This window comes from Podarcis tiliguerta (assembly GCF_965153285.1).
Source record: "Podarcis tiliguerta genome assembly, chromosome: 7".
NCBI lineage: Eukaryota > Metazoa > Chordata > Lepidosauria > Squamata > Lacertidae > Podarcis > Podarcis tiliguerta.
In genome coordinates, this window is record NC_139540.1 from 58,645,942 (window position 1) to 58,658,430 (window position 12,489).

Here is a 12,489-nt window from a genome sequence, read left to right on the forward strand (position 1 = left end):
TAAGGCTATTTGAAATTCAGTGTATATATTCATAGAATTTGCCATCAAATGGCTTGGCTTTTTTTTTTTTTTAACTTTCCAGCCCATTTCCCCAACTATAACAAAGTAAAGTGTGCGCTCATCCATTACATTGTGTTAGAATGGAGACTACTATGTAGAAATTCATTCATTGTATGCCATTTCTTGTCAGCAGCATTTTTATTCTGTGTCACCATTGCCATGCATTTATTCTCAGTGCGGTTGTTTCAGCTGATGCCTAGAGGCTCATTCCACTTGGAAGTTGAGCTATGTTTTCAGCCTCTGCTGGGCTATAACTCAAAGCAGCATTTTGAAACTGCTGTCCCCTGTTTTTTCCCCCCTTAAACGATCCATTTAGGGTACAACTCCCAGAGATCCTGCCTCTAACTTTTGTAGCATACAAAATTTACTGGGGGAGGTTTTGTAGAAAAATTGTATGTTCTTCATTATTGATTTGTGGGTGCCATTCCCATTTTATATAGGCAAAAGGTTATCCGGGATTTGTTCCCCGACCACTAGAAATCTTTCTGGACTGATCTATGCCTACAACTGAGGGAGGGGTAGTTGGCTCTTTAGTCAGTAATGTTGTGTAATGTACAGTGACTGAGTATGAAATGAGAGTGTCTGATAGGGAGGTGTGTTGCCATGGCCCTAACCTCCAAGCAGTGGCATCAATGTCATGGGCCAGGACAGTGCAAAGGCAGGGCATGGTGAAGCCAGGTTGTTGTGGTCAATTTAGTGCTGCCACTGATGTGCCAGAAGCATGCCACACCTTTCCTGCACCTTTCTAGTCTGTGGCAGTGACATCGCTGCCAGGAAGCCAGGTCTGTAACACTGCCCCTCCCTGCCAGCTGCTCCTGGCATGAAGAAACTGCATCTCATGCAAAGTTTAGCTTTTAATTATTATTTTTAAAACCCATGGTTGACTACAGTTTGCATAGTTCAAAAAGTAACAACAACAACAACAACAACACCTGTCGATCCAGAAGCAGCTTGGTTTAATTCTCCTAAGAAATTTTAGGGTTTTAGCGTTGCAGTTCATTTACAAGCAATTAATTAAAGAATTTCCCTGCTAAACCCAAGTGAAGATGAATCTTTCTATCAAATCAGCAATTTGCCACTAGATGTCTCCACAGGCAAAATGTTATTTCTCACGTGCTCACAAAGGAATTAGTGATGGGCAAACTAATCCCATTAGAAATTGTCATTAGCCAAGTTATGAATCTCATGTTACAAACTTAGATGAAAGCTATCCTTTATTTTGAGATTTTGAAATATCCATCATGTTGGTATTTTTTTTTTGCGTGCACATTACCAAAAAGTGTGCTCTCTCTAAAAGCTCATGCATCACAACATTATGTGTCACAATGCATCCTTGCATGGTGGCTGTTTTCATATGTGCTTTGTTTACTACAGTGGTACCTTGGTTCTCAAACCTAATCTGTTCCAGGAGTCCGTTTGACTCCCAAAACTGTTCGAAAACCAAGGTGCGGCTTCTGATTGGCTGCAGGAGGTTCCTGCACTCTGCACTCAAGTGGAAGCCGTGTCAGACATTCAGCTTCCAAAAAATGTTCACAAACCAGAACACTTACTTTTGGGTTTGCAGCGTTCAGGAGCCAAAACGTATGAGTACCAAGGCGTTTGAGAACCAAGGTACGACTGTGTAGTCAAACACCATGAAGGCAGAGAGAAGTTGAGATGCAAGCTGAACAAGCATCAGAATGAGCAGAAGCACCAACAGACACAATGCCTATTTGTTACCGCAGGACTCCTGTTTGTTGGCATCAGTCTGTCTCGAGAGACACTGGAGTGCGCCTCCAGGGGTGAAGTCAATCTGCTGTGTTTGCAGCACCAAGCCAGGGCAGTGTGAATGGAGGTCCTGGGCTGCCCAGAATACAATACCCCCTCTCAGCCTTGCTGATGTGCTCCAAAGGAAAGCAGAGCAATATTTTTGGCACCAGCTTGGCTGCAGAAATTGCAGGAAGGAGGTGTGCAAGGCACCATCAAACCATCTTAGGGACTCTGCTCCTGATTTGTGTAATGTTTACTCCTTTGCCATTTCTTCTCCCGAAGATATTCCGCAAGGCAGTGGAAGTTTAGGACCAGAGTTTTCCTTCTCCTAGATGGGATACCTTCCCATACTGATGAGACCCATCTGCCCCGGGAGGGGTAGTACCTGTGGTGGGGGGCACGCTGTGCTCCTTCTGGGGTAGTTGTCCACCTGGGGTCCGTACCCTACACTAAGCTCTTACCTGTGACTTCCTAGAAGTTGCCAGCATGCGACAATGACCACACCCTGGGAACGGAAGACTCCTGCTGCTGTTCCTATAAACCAGAGGTTGCTGGACTACAAGTCCCATCATACCTTACCATTAGCCATGCAGGCTGGGGGCTGATGGGAGTCAATCAACCTTCTGGAGGGCACCATTTTGGCTTCCCTGCTTTCTAAATGCTTTAAGCAGAAACATTCCATGTACAATGGGACTTTTTCAATTTCTTTGGGAAGGAAAGGGTTACAGTAGCCAGCATCTGAGAATGCACAGAAACTGGCAAAATTTGAATGCTTAATCATGCTGGCTGCACAGGCAAATAAAACATAAATTTAACTTGAAATCAATCTTGGTTTGAATTACGAAGATACTAGATTTCACTGAAACAAAGCCAGGGCTTTTTATACAGTTGGGAAGTATGACTCTTGCATGAATTATGAACTAGCTAATTTTGAGTTTTGGCATTCACGGGAAGTTGTGTGTATAGCAAAGAAGAACATTGTGATTGAAATGTATCGTCATTAAAAAGGGCAGTAAGGGAGCTCATCCAAACTGTAAAACATTTGCAAGAATTCAGAATGAGAACATTTAGACAGACATTTCAGCATTTAAATGTAGAATGCATTTCTTCAATAAATTAGGGTGTATTGGGGATGAGTTTCCTGCCCCCTTTAGTCTAGATTTATCATCTACTTGAACAGTTCATATTGATAAGTGGAAATAAATGATCACTTCCTATCTGCTTTCCTCAACAAAATTAATATCAGCAGTTCTCTTAGACTGCTATACACCCAGTCATCTCATGGGAGCTAAGCAGTAGGCATCTTCATCATGGACAGGTAAACTTGCCCACTGGGCAAATGAGGTTTGTCTCAGCACCACTATGCTCAGAAATTTGATCACCAGTGTTTCTTAGCTTTCTGCTATTTCCAGTTGCATGCTCCCATTCTACAGGAGTGTTAGGTTGCTAGGCAACTGTAGGAGAAATTCCCTAACACCTAGAAGGAGGAGAGCAGGAACTCTCATATGCTCCTATTAAGTCCCAAGGGGGTCACTACTCCATGGCTTCCAAGTCTCTTTCCCAATGCCAAATGGGCACCATGAGATTCCTTGCCTGACCCTTTCCTGCAAGCTCTTGTTTTCTGATGGGAGGAGCACGCGGAGGAAGGGATGGGGTGCAATTCTTTTGCTCTCCTATTAGTACCATAGTTGTCAGTGGAAATAAAAGAAGCATCAGTTTGTCACTGCTCTGTTCCTTCCAGGAAATAAAATGGACCTCTCCCTTTAAAAAAGTGATTCTGTCCTTCAGCTACTCATGTTCTTCAACAGAACTGACCCTATAAAGCAGAACCATAAAAGTGTGACATACTGCTACCCTGTATTTGCTTAGGACTGGTGTATATGTACATTCTGGTTGGTGGGCAGCATACTACCCACTCATATGTTGTTGTTTTGCAGACTGATGAAATTGGTGAAGAATGGACAGATCTGCAATATAATACAGAACATGAATATTCAAAAGATCTTAACGACTCCTCAGACGTCTCTAATAGCACTTGGCATTATCTGAAGATTAAAAATACTACAAGTCTTAGCAGTGGGACATATGCATGCATCATAAGATCACCAGTCAAAAAAGTTAACCAAATTAGTACAGTTACATTAAAAGTAACAGGTACAGTATGATGGACTGTTTTTTAACTTCTATTGCACACAAATCGCTCAAGGTTCCATAAATTAACTATCTATTTTGCCTTCCAGACTGCCCTGAAGATGCAAAATTTCAAAAATACAGAACAGAACTTGTGATGTTGTGCTCTCTTGGGTTTTTCTACTTGCTTCTCATCTTCTTTGCTTGTGTAAGTACTTTCAGATTGTTTCCAACATCCCCATTGGGCCCCATTTCAGATGCAGTCATCAGCATTGTCACGAGGGGAAGTGGGAGTGGGACTGTGTCATAAGAGCTTTGTGGTTTGCGTGCTGCAGTTTAGGGCTGCCCTGCAGCATGCCCAGGCCATGCTCTCCCACACACCCAACTCATAACAGTTTTATTCTTACTTGATGGGAAAATACAAGTGCAAATAGTATCATTGTGAATGCTGTGTGGATTGTGGCTGTAATAGAAGAAGAAGAGTTTGGATTTGATATCCCGCTTTATCACTACCCTAGGGAGTCTCAAAGCGGCTAACATTCTCCTTTCCCTTCCTCCCCCACAACAAACACTCTGTGAGGTGAGTGGGGCCGAGAGACTTCAGAGAAGTGTGACTGGCCCAAGGTCACCCAGCAGCTGCATGTGGAGGAGCGGAGACACGAACCCGGTTCACCAGATTACAAGCCTACCGCTCTTAACCACTACACCACAGTGTCATAGGCACGTGATGGATGGGGCCAGTGTGTCACTGTGGCAACTAACACAGGTCCATCCTCTGACATCAAGTCAGGAGAGATGTGCAGCTAGAGAAGCCACAAGGCTGACGACTTGGAGCCAGACAAACAGTCAGTTAGTCCAGTAGGGAGAGGCTGTCTGAGCTGCAACCTTTACTCTGACAGAGAGGAACTAGACCAATCAGCAGCTTGGTTCCCTGTATCACCTGATGCCCTGGTTCCATACCCGTTGTTGCATTATATTCTGTTTATATTGGTAATATTACACAAAAGAGAAATGATGAAGACAGTATCTTACTATCTTGGAACTACAGCTTTTCAGAACTCCACTTATAACCTAGTATTCATTTATAAATTGATGATTTGTTACCTCTGAGCTAGGGCTCTCTACTAGTCAAAAATAAACTTGCTGTAAGGTTCATTAGAAAACAGTAATTCATATGCAATACTTTTTCATTATCATGACCCCATTTTGAAGCCCTGGAGGGCTAATGCCAGTCACTTTAGACAATACTGAGTTAAATGGACCAATGGTTTGACTCAGAATAAGGCGGCTTCCTATGTTCACTGACATAAATGTTTTCTGGTGACTGTGGTGAGAAGATAATATAGTTTGGCTAAAAGATGCCTTTCATACACATTTGTAGGAACAGCTGAAGTTGTTTTTGCTTTGTTTTGGATACTCACAAGACTTTGGCAGTAATTTGTGCTGAGGTTGACTTGATAAATCTTGAAGGAAGTTGCTAAATTGAAAACAGAGGAAGAAGCAGAAGATTGATCTCTTTGGCTCTCTATTGTGAAAATTGCTAAAATCAATAACAAGGCCTTGTTGTTTCTCCACATATAAAAATTATAAATTCCCTTTGCTGTTGAAGCTTTGTGGGTATTTTGGTGTGCTGTTTTTTAAGCAGAACCTTATGCTGCAAATGACCATCTCAATGAAAAAAATAATGTGACATATTCCCTGTATGGGAATAGAGGCTCACAGACACTAAATCAGTTTTCATTAATGTTTAATATTGCCTAAATCTCAAAAAGGAAATGTTTTACTGTTTAATATACCCATTGCTATTTCTGTCTGTTGACCTTCTGATGAATTTAAAGGTACACATGTTTATGGCATAAGTTGGAACTAGATATTGATACTGTTTCAGAACTGAAGCAAGACTTTGAATCTCATAATGGTATATCTGCAGTCACATTTCAGACACCCCTGTTGAAGGGGTTGCAATATATTTCAAATAAAGAAGAGGTAAGTGTTTGGGACAACTGGAAAAATAAAGGAATGAGAATCAAGAAGCGAGAATCTGATAAGGTTTATCAGTTTATGAATAGTGTGAAGGGCAAAGAAGAATTGCTTTATCCAACTCAGATCACTCATTACAACTGACTGACAGGACAAAGAAGAGGAAGTATGTGTTATACAACATATAATTCACTTTTGGAATTTGCTACCATAACAGATCACACTTCCACTCTTGAAGATTACTGTTCAGTGAAAATGAAATGAAACTATTTTTAAAAAAATGCAAGTTTCAATGGGGAAAAATGAATGAAAAGGTATTCTGGGGTTTTATTGCTAGAACATTGTAACGACTATTGTTAAATATGCATTTTCCCTACAATTCTTATAAATGCTCATTCAAGCAATTCTTTCTTTCCTAGATATGCCTAAAGAAGGATGGATCTTCAGGTTATCAAAAGACCAGAGAAAAACACATAAACAGTTGTTACCTCGTCAGTACCTGTTGAAAGGATGGCTTCCAGTGCCCAATATAGAACAGCACCTGCAAAGATAAACTTCTTCAAGGTTCTGCCCTGGCTGATTTTGTTGAGTGCACTGGGGGTTCGTCAACAGTCATTACTGCAAGACTATTGGGTAGTATGGACATTTAATGCACTGTTTCACCAGAGTATTCTGAATGTTTTTAAATTGCTCACTCCAGCTGGGGAAGTTTTCAGAGAACATAGTTTCATTCACTACAATATGAACTTTTAGCATCAGCCATACCATTGTCACGGAAGATTATAAGCCTAATATTGGCACCCAGTCTTGTTTATGTATCTTAATCTCTTTTGAGTCTTTGTTCTTAATATGCAAAAATGTGCTATGGACTAGGCTTGGCCCCTTAACCTGGCACATAAATTATTGACTGAACCAGCTCTTTCAAAGCCACAGCTATTGCAATATATATTTTAAGAGAATAATGCGTCTTCAAGTGATTGAACAGCCAAATGAGAGGAAACATCACTGGAACCTCTGTCTCAAATGTAGAGCTGAAAGTCTGCGTTTACATGTGTATCTACTGAAAATTATAGGGTGCACAGAAATGATTTCTTAGACGGATCTTCATTTAAAGAGAAGGTATCTGAGTATTACTATTTTTATTTTATTTATTATATTTGCATACTGCCCTTCATCTGAAGACCACAGGGTGGTTCAGAACATTAAAAAAACCCAAAATACACAATAAAACAAAAGCAAACCAATAACCCCCCTACCACAACACATTTAAAAGGCAACAGAACATTAATCAGGCAGAAGCCTGGTTATAGAGGAATGTTTTCACCTAAAGATATGTAATGAAGGCGCCAGAAGAGCCTTCCTGGGGAGAGCATTCCACAAACAGGGAGCCACTACAGAAAAGGCCTTTTCTTGTGTTGCCACCCTCCAGACCTCTTGTGGAGGAGGAATATGAAGAAGGGTCTCGGATGATGATTGTAGGGTCCATGTCGGTTCATATGGGGAGAGGCAGTCCTTCAGTCATTGTGGTCCTGAGCCGTCTAAGGCTTTATAGGTCCAAACCAGCACTAACTGGTAGCCGGTGTAGTCAGGCCAGGATCAGTGCAATATACTCAAATTGTCTTGCCCTGGTGAGTAACCTGGCCACTAAATTCTGCAGCAGCTGAAACTTCCGAACCATCTTCAAAGGCAACTGCACATAGAGTTGCAGTAAACTGACCTAGAGGTTAGCAAAGCATAGGCAACAGAAATTAGACTACCCTGTCCAAATAGGGGTACAGCTGGGCCACCAGCCGAAGCTGATGGAAGGCAGTCCACGCCACCGAGGCCACCTGAGCCTCAAGCAACAGCAAAGGATTCAGGAGTACCGCTAAACTATTCACCCCACTGGGGACACCTCTGCATAATGAAGAGAGTGTAGCTTTCAAATAGCCACGCACCACTCCCAATTTGTTTTAAAAAAATATATATTCTGGATCTCTCATTCATGCATCTGAAGAGTTATTTAGTCCACACATTTACTGTTGTGAGCATGACAGAACGGAAAGCATTAAAATGTTGTGCCTATTTGATTGAAGGTTTACATCTTCACCAACTGGGAGCAGTATTAGAATTTTGTAAAAATCCCTTGGTACTTAAACAATTCCCTCCAGAAATCCTGTATTTTTAGAAACTCTGAAAATATCTGTTTATTCAACCCATCACTGTAAACAGTAGATGATTTTCAATTTTCTGTTTCCAAAGATCATATGGAAGCAATTGCAAGAATGTAAATGTGAACAACAAGGGACAAAGCAGAATTTCAAATATGCCCTATTGACTATTTGGAGAGACCATGGTTCAGAAATGCAACTCATAATAGATGTTGCTAGGGGGAAAATGTGTAAGCTGCAATGGGAACTTGTTGAAGGGTGGGGTATAAATCTCTCAACTTAACAAAAATAATCAGATGGTGGCTCCAGTCCTTCCTGGAGGCTCAATCCAAGAAGGTGGTGATGGGGAAGTTCTGTTATGCTCCATGGTTACTGGATTATGGGGGAATAATACTTTTTAACATCTGTAAAACTGCAGAGGGAGATCATCTGGAAGACTGGGCTATGATAACACTAATATGGGGATCAAATTTGGTTCTACCTTTGGATAAGGGTGAGCAAGCTGAAACCAATCAGATAAAGCCATGGACTGGGAAATCAGCCCAAGTGGATAGAGGTGTGCACTTGGTCATGGATGAGGCTGTACTGTTTCTATTCCAAGCTCACAACTTTGTGGTTCTTCAGGAGAGCACAGTCTATGGAAGTGCAGGTGGCATTGAAGGCTAGCAGTGCCGTCTATCAACTTAGGCGGCTACTCCACCCGTCAGACCTAGCCATGCGCTTGTTACATCTAGGCTAGACTACTGTGATGCTCTCTGTGTGCGGCTGCCTTTGAAGATGGTTTGGAAACTTAAGTGGGTATAAAGAAATTTAGTTGGTGGGGTGGCGGCCAATCAGTTATGGAATTCACTCCTCACTGAACTACACCTGGCCTCTTCTGTGCAAAGCTCTAACGGAACTTTAAAAAACTCAAGTATCCTAGGTAGGTTTCCCATACCTGGGCCCAACTTTCTTGCCACTGTGCCACCTGTTCTCCACTGAAAAAGTGTTTCCTCCAAAAGGTCACCAGAGTTCTGTTACAACCAAACATTCCATGTGATGTGTGTGTATGTTCCAACTAACTACCGCGTTCCCGTCATTCATTGGAGCTGCGATAAGCATTATACGCATGTCTAATTCTGCATTATGAAAAAAGCTTCTAAAATATGAGACAGTCCTTAAAACACGCAACATCTGGCAAACTGTGCGCTGGCTAGGAATTGAGGAATTTGACCTTTAATATGTTTTTCATGTATGAGTATCCCTAAGGTTTATACTGAACTATATAGATTATATATTAAAGATTTGAAACCTCTTGGTAACCTGTAAGTCGCTTGGAACACCCAATTTATTTTTACCAGGCTCCTTCCCAAATGAGAATAAAGAATTTAGCTTTTCGGGTTTTAAAGGCTCTCCTCTCAAATTGGAACACATCAAAACTGCTTCCTGAAAATGTTGGGGAATAGTTGCACTGTGTTCCCATGTACTCTTTGGAGACCGTCACAATGCATCATTATTAGGTCACTTGTAAGACAAATGCCTGGAGGGAAGTATGAAATGAATTGAGTTTTGTAGATTTAAATTATTGTGTGGGATCATTCTGGTTTTAATATATACCCAGGGGAGGTCTCCTAGAGGAACATGGGGACTTTATAATAAGAATCATTCCTTGGCTAGAGATCTTTATCTCATTATAGAAATAATTCACTAGGGTGGGTGTGCGTGCACCCTGAGAAAAAGCGGAGTTACAATGAAAGGAAAACTTTCAAGGCTGCCAGATGAAATATCTTCATGGAGCCGTGTACAGAGATGGTCAGCCAAGATAAATAGGCTAGGGAGGTTAACTGGTTTAGCATCAGACAGGCCTAGCAGGCAACACCCAGGAGGTCGTTAAGATCAGAATCTGGATATATAAATATATACACATTGGGTCAATGCGTAGATATTGGTCACAATATAGAAATGGAGGCATGGGAACAATTGTGGAATATGGATATAAAATTATTTTACAGCATGCTATGGAATAAGAGAAAATTATATGAAAAAGTTATAAAGAGGGTACCTAACACCTGGTAGGTTGGCAAAAATATATGAAACAAAATTAAATAAATGTTGGAAATGTAAAGAGAAAGAAGGTACTTTTTTCCCCATATGTGGTGGTCTTGCAATATGGTTAAAGCTTAGTGGGAAATGATATATAAAGAACTGGAAAAAAACCCAGCAGCTCTTCTTTTGGGGATAATGGGATCAGAGCTGACTGCGTTCTGGGAGACAAAAGACAAACAAGTGAAATCTTCAATGATACATTGGGCAATAGATATTGGTCACAATATAGAAATGGAGGCATGGGAACAATTGTGGAATATGGATACAAAATTTGCCACAAGCTATGGTATAAGAGAAAATTGTATGAAAATGTTATATAGATGATACCTAACACCTAGTAGGTTGGCAAAAATGAATAAATCAAAATGAAATGTGTGTTGGAAATGTAAAGAGAAAGAAGGTGCCTTTTCCATATGTGGTGGTCTTGCAATAAGGTTAAAGCTTAGTGGGAAATGATATATAAAGAACTGAAAAAGATGTTTAAGATAACATTTGTAAAAAACAACAACCAGAAGCTTTTCTTTTGGAGATAATGGGATCAGAGCTGCCTGCGTCCTGGCCGCCAGGCTATCTAATGTGTGTCTATGCCTAAATAATGGAAATCATAATGTTTATCTGAAGCCCAGGACTTTGCAGTAACCCTCATTCTAGAAGAAAGGAAAGCCTCCCATGACTGCATTCTGGGATGTTACATACAGTTTGTGCATGACTGTCCTTAGTGACAAGCTGTCATAATGTTACTTTTATGATATACACGTCAAAAGCTTCACTACGACTGAATCTATGACATCAGTGGAAATCAGTGGGAGAGATTTTCCAGTTTTTGCCAGAAAGTTCATGTGGTGACTGGAATAGAGCTTCAGATGTTCATTTTCATTTGAGTGTTCATTAGGTTAGCAAAGCATCTCTTTCTATCAGGGATTTCTGAGCTACTCCGACACACTCCAGAGACATGTCCTGCCCAGATCTCATGAAGAGTGCAATGTGATGAGTGTGGTGCAGACCTTGCTTGCTTCTTATAGCTTTTGAAATAATGTCACAGGAAATGAATTTCAATTCCTTTAAATGCAATTAGATTTGACAAGATTTCTCATGGTGAAAGACTAGGTTACAACACATGGTAAAGTTCTCATTCAGTTCATGAAGCCGTAGGTAGCTCTTCATAGTACAAATTAAATTAATCAAAATGGGTAAAAAGCTAATGATCCACTTGGGAGCAAAATTAGCTCCTTAATGAAAGAAATGGAGTTAAGAAAATTATAATAGAATGTTAGCAGATGTGCCCTTTGGAAATTATAAATTTGCAAAAACAGATCCCCTTATGTAGATTAGTTGAATTATCACTAAATTTCACCCTGGAGATGTGACGTGAACATATGCATTAGGATCTGTTCAGAGATATGACCATTTCCACTGTTGATAGGCCCAAATTTCTGAACAGAAATTATTCTGAGTTAAAGGCTGCCTATGAAGAAAGAGTAATTGTTTGTTTTCATTTTTCCAGGGTGGTTTGTGTATGGTACACATCATTAGGGATTAGCACTCAGGTAGCCACAGTGCTAATTTACTAGTTTTACACAGGTGACTGTATTTGGTAATAGATGTAGCATTCAAAATTATAACACAGGTGCTGCTAACACCCCTCCAATAGATTTTATATGAGCAAGGAACATATATGGCACAAGGGGAAACATATTATGGAACTGTATATGTGAATAATGAAAATGTACGACTGGTGTGATTCCCTGATCCATCCACATCATATAACTGGTGGTAGAAAATTAATTTGTAAAGCAAGGGAAAGCAGTGATATTCTGCCCTACAATTCTGAGGAAGGGAAAATTGGTGGGTACTCTGCCAGGTGAAAAGTTGCAGGCTGTACAAATAGTTTGTTGCCATTAAAAGGCTGAGGGGGACCACAAGGTATTTGTCTCAGCCTTGCCAGTAAAGTGGCTCAAGAAAAGGAGACAGGCTGGCAGGGAGCCAGGCTTGCAGCAGGGATGCCCATCCATGAGGGCAGCAGATCCCAAGGTAGATCTTTACCCACTCCCTTGTTCCTGATGAACATCTTCATTCACCACTTCTTCCTTGGTGGTGGCCCAGGGTGTGTGTGGACAGATGCCATTTTGTGGTTCATCTCAGGTGCCACAATGTTTGGGCTGGCCTTGACTTATGTAGGACAACATTATATCATATTTTTGAAAGCATTTTTACTCAGAAGTAAGTCCCACTGAGTTCAATAGGGCTTACTCTCTGGAATATGCCTGATCATTAACACAGTTTCCATTATTATTATTATTATTATTATTATTATTATTATTACAGTCATAATACT

The 12,489-nt window shown here is 40.7% G+C and overlaps 1 protein-coding gene across 4 annotated transcripts in view; it reads left to right on the top strand.

Moving 5' to 3' along the window:
• The window catches only part of CD83 (CD83 molecule), a 31,689-nt gene extending 21,522 nt beyond the window's left edge, over positions 1–10,167 (top strand). For all 4 annotated transcript variants that reach the window (XM_083449628.1, XM_083449627.1, XM_083449629.1 and 1 more), the window contains 3 exons: positions 3,747–3,963; positions 4,050–4,147; positions 6,339–10,167. In XM_083449628.1, coding sequence (XP_083305754.1) covers positions 3,747–3,963; positions 4,050–4,147; positions 6,339–6,425 — 402 coding nt within the window. In that variant the 3' untranslated portion in view covers positions 6,426–10,167. The remainder of the gene's footprint in view (positions 1–3,746; positions 3,964–4,049; positions 4,148–6,338) is intronic.
• The last annotated feature ends 2,322 nt before the right edge of the window (positions 10,168–12,489 follow it).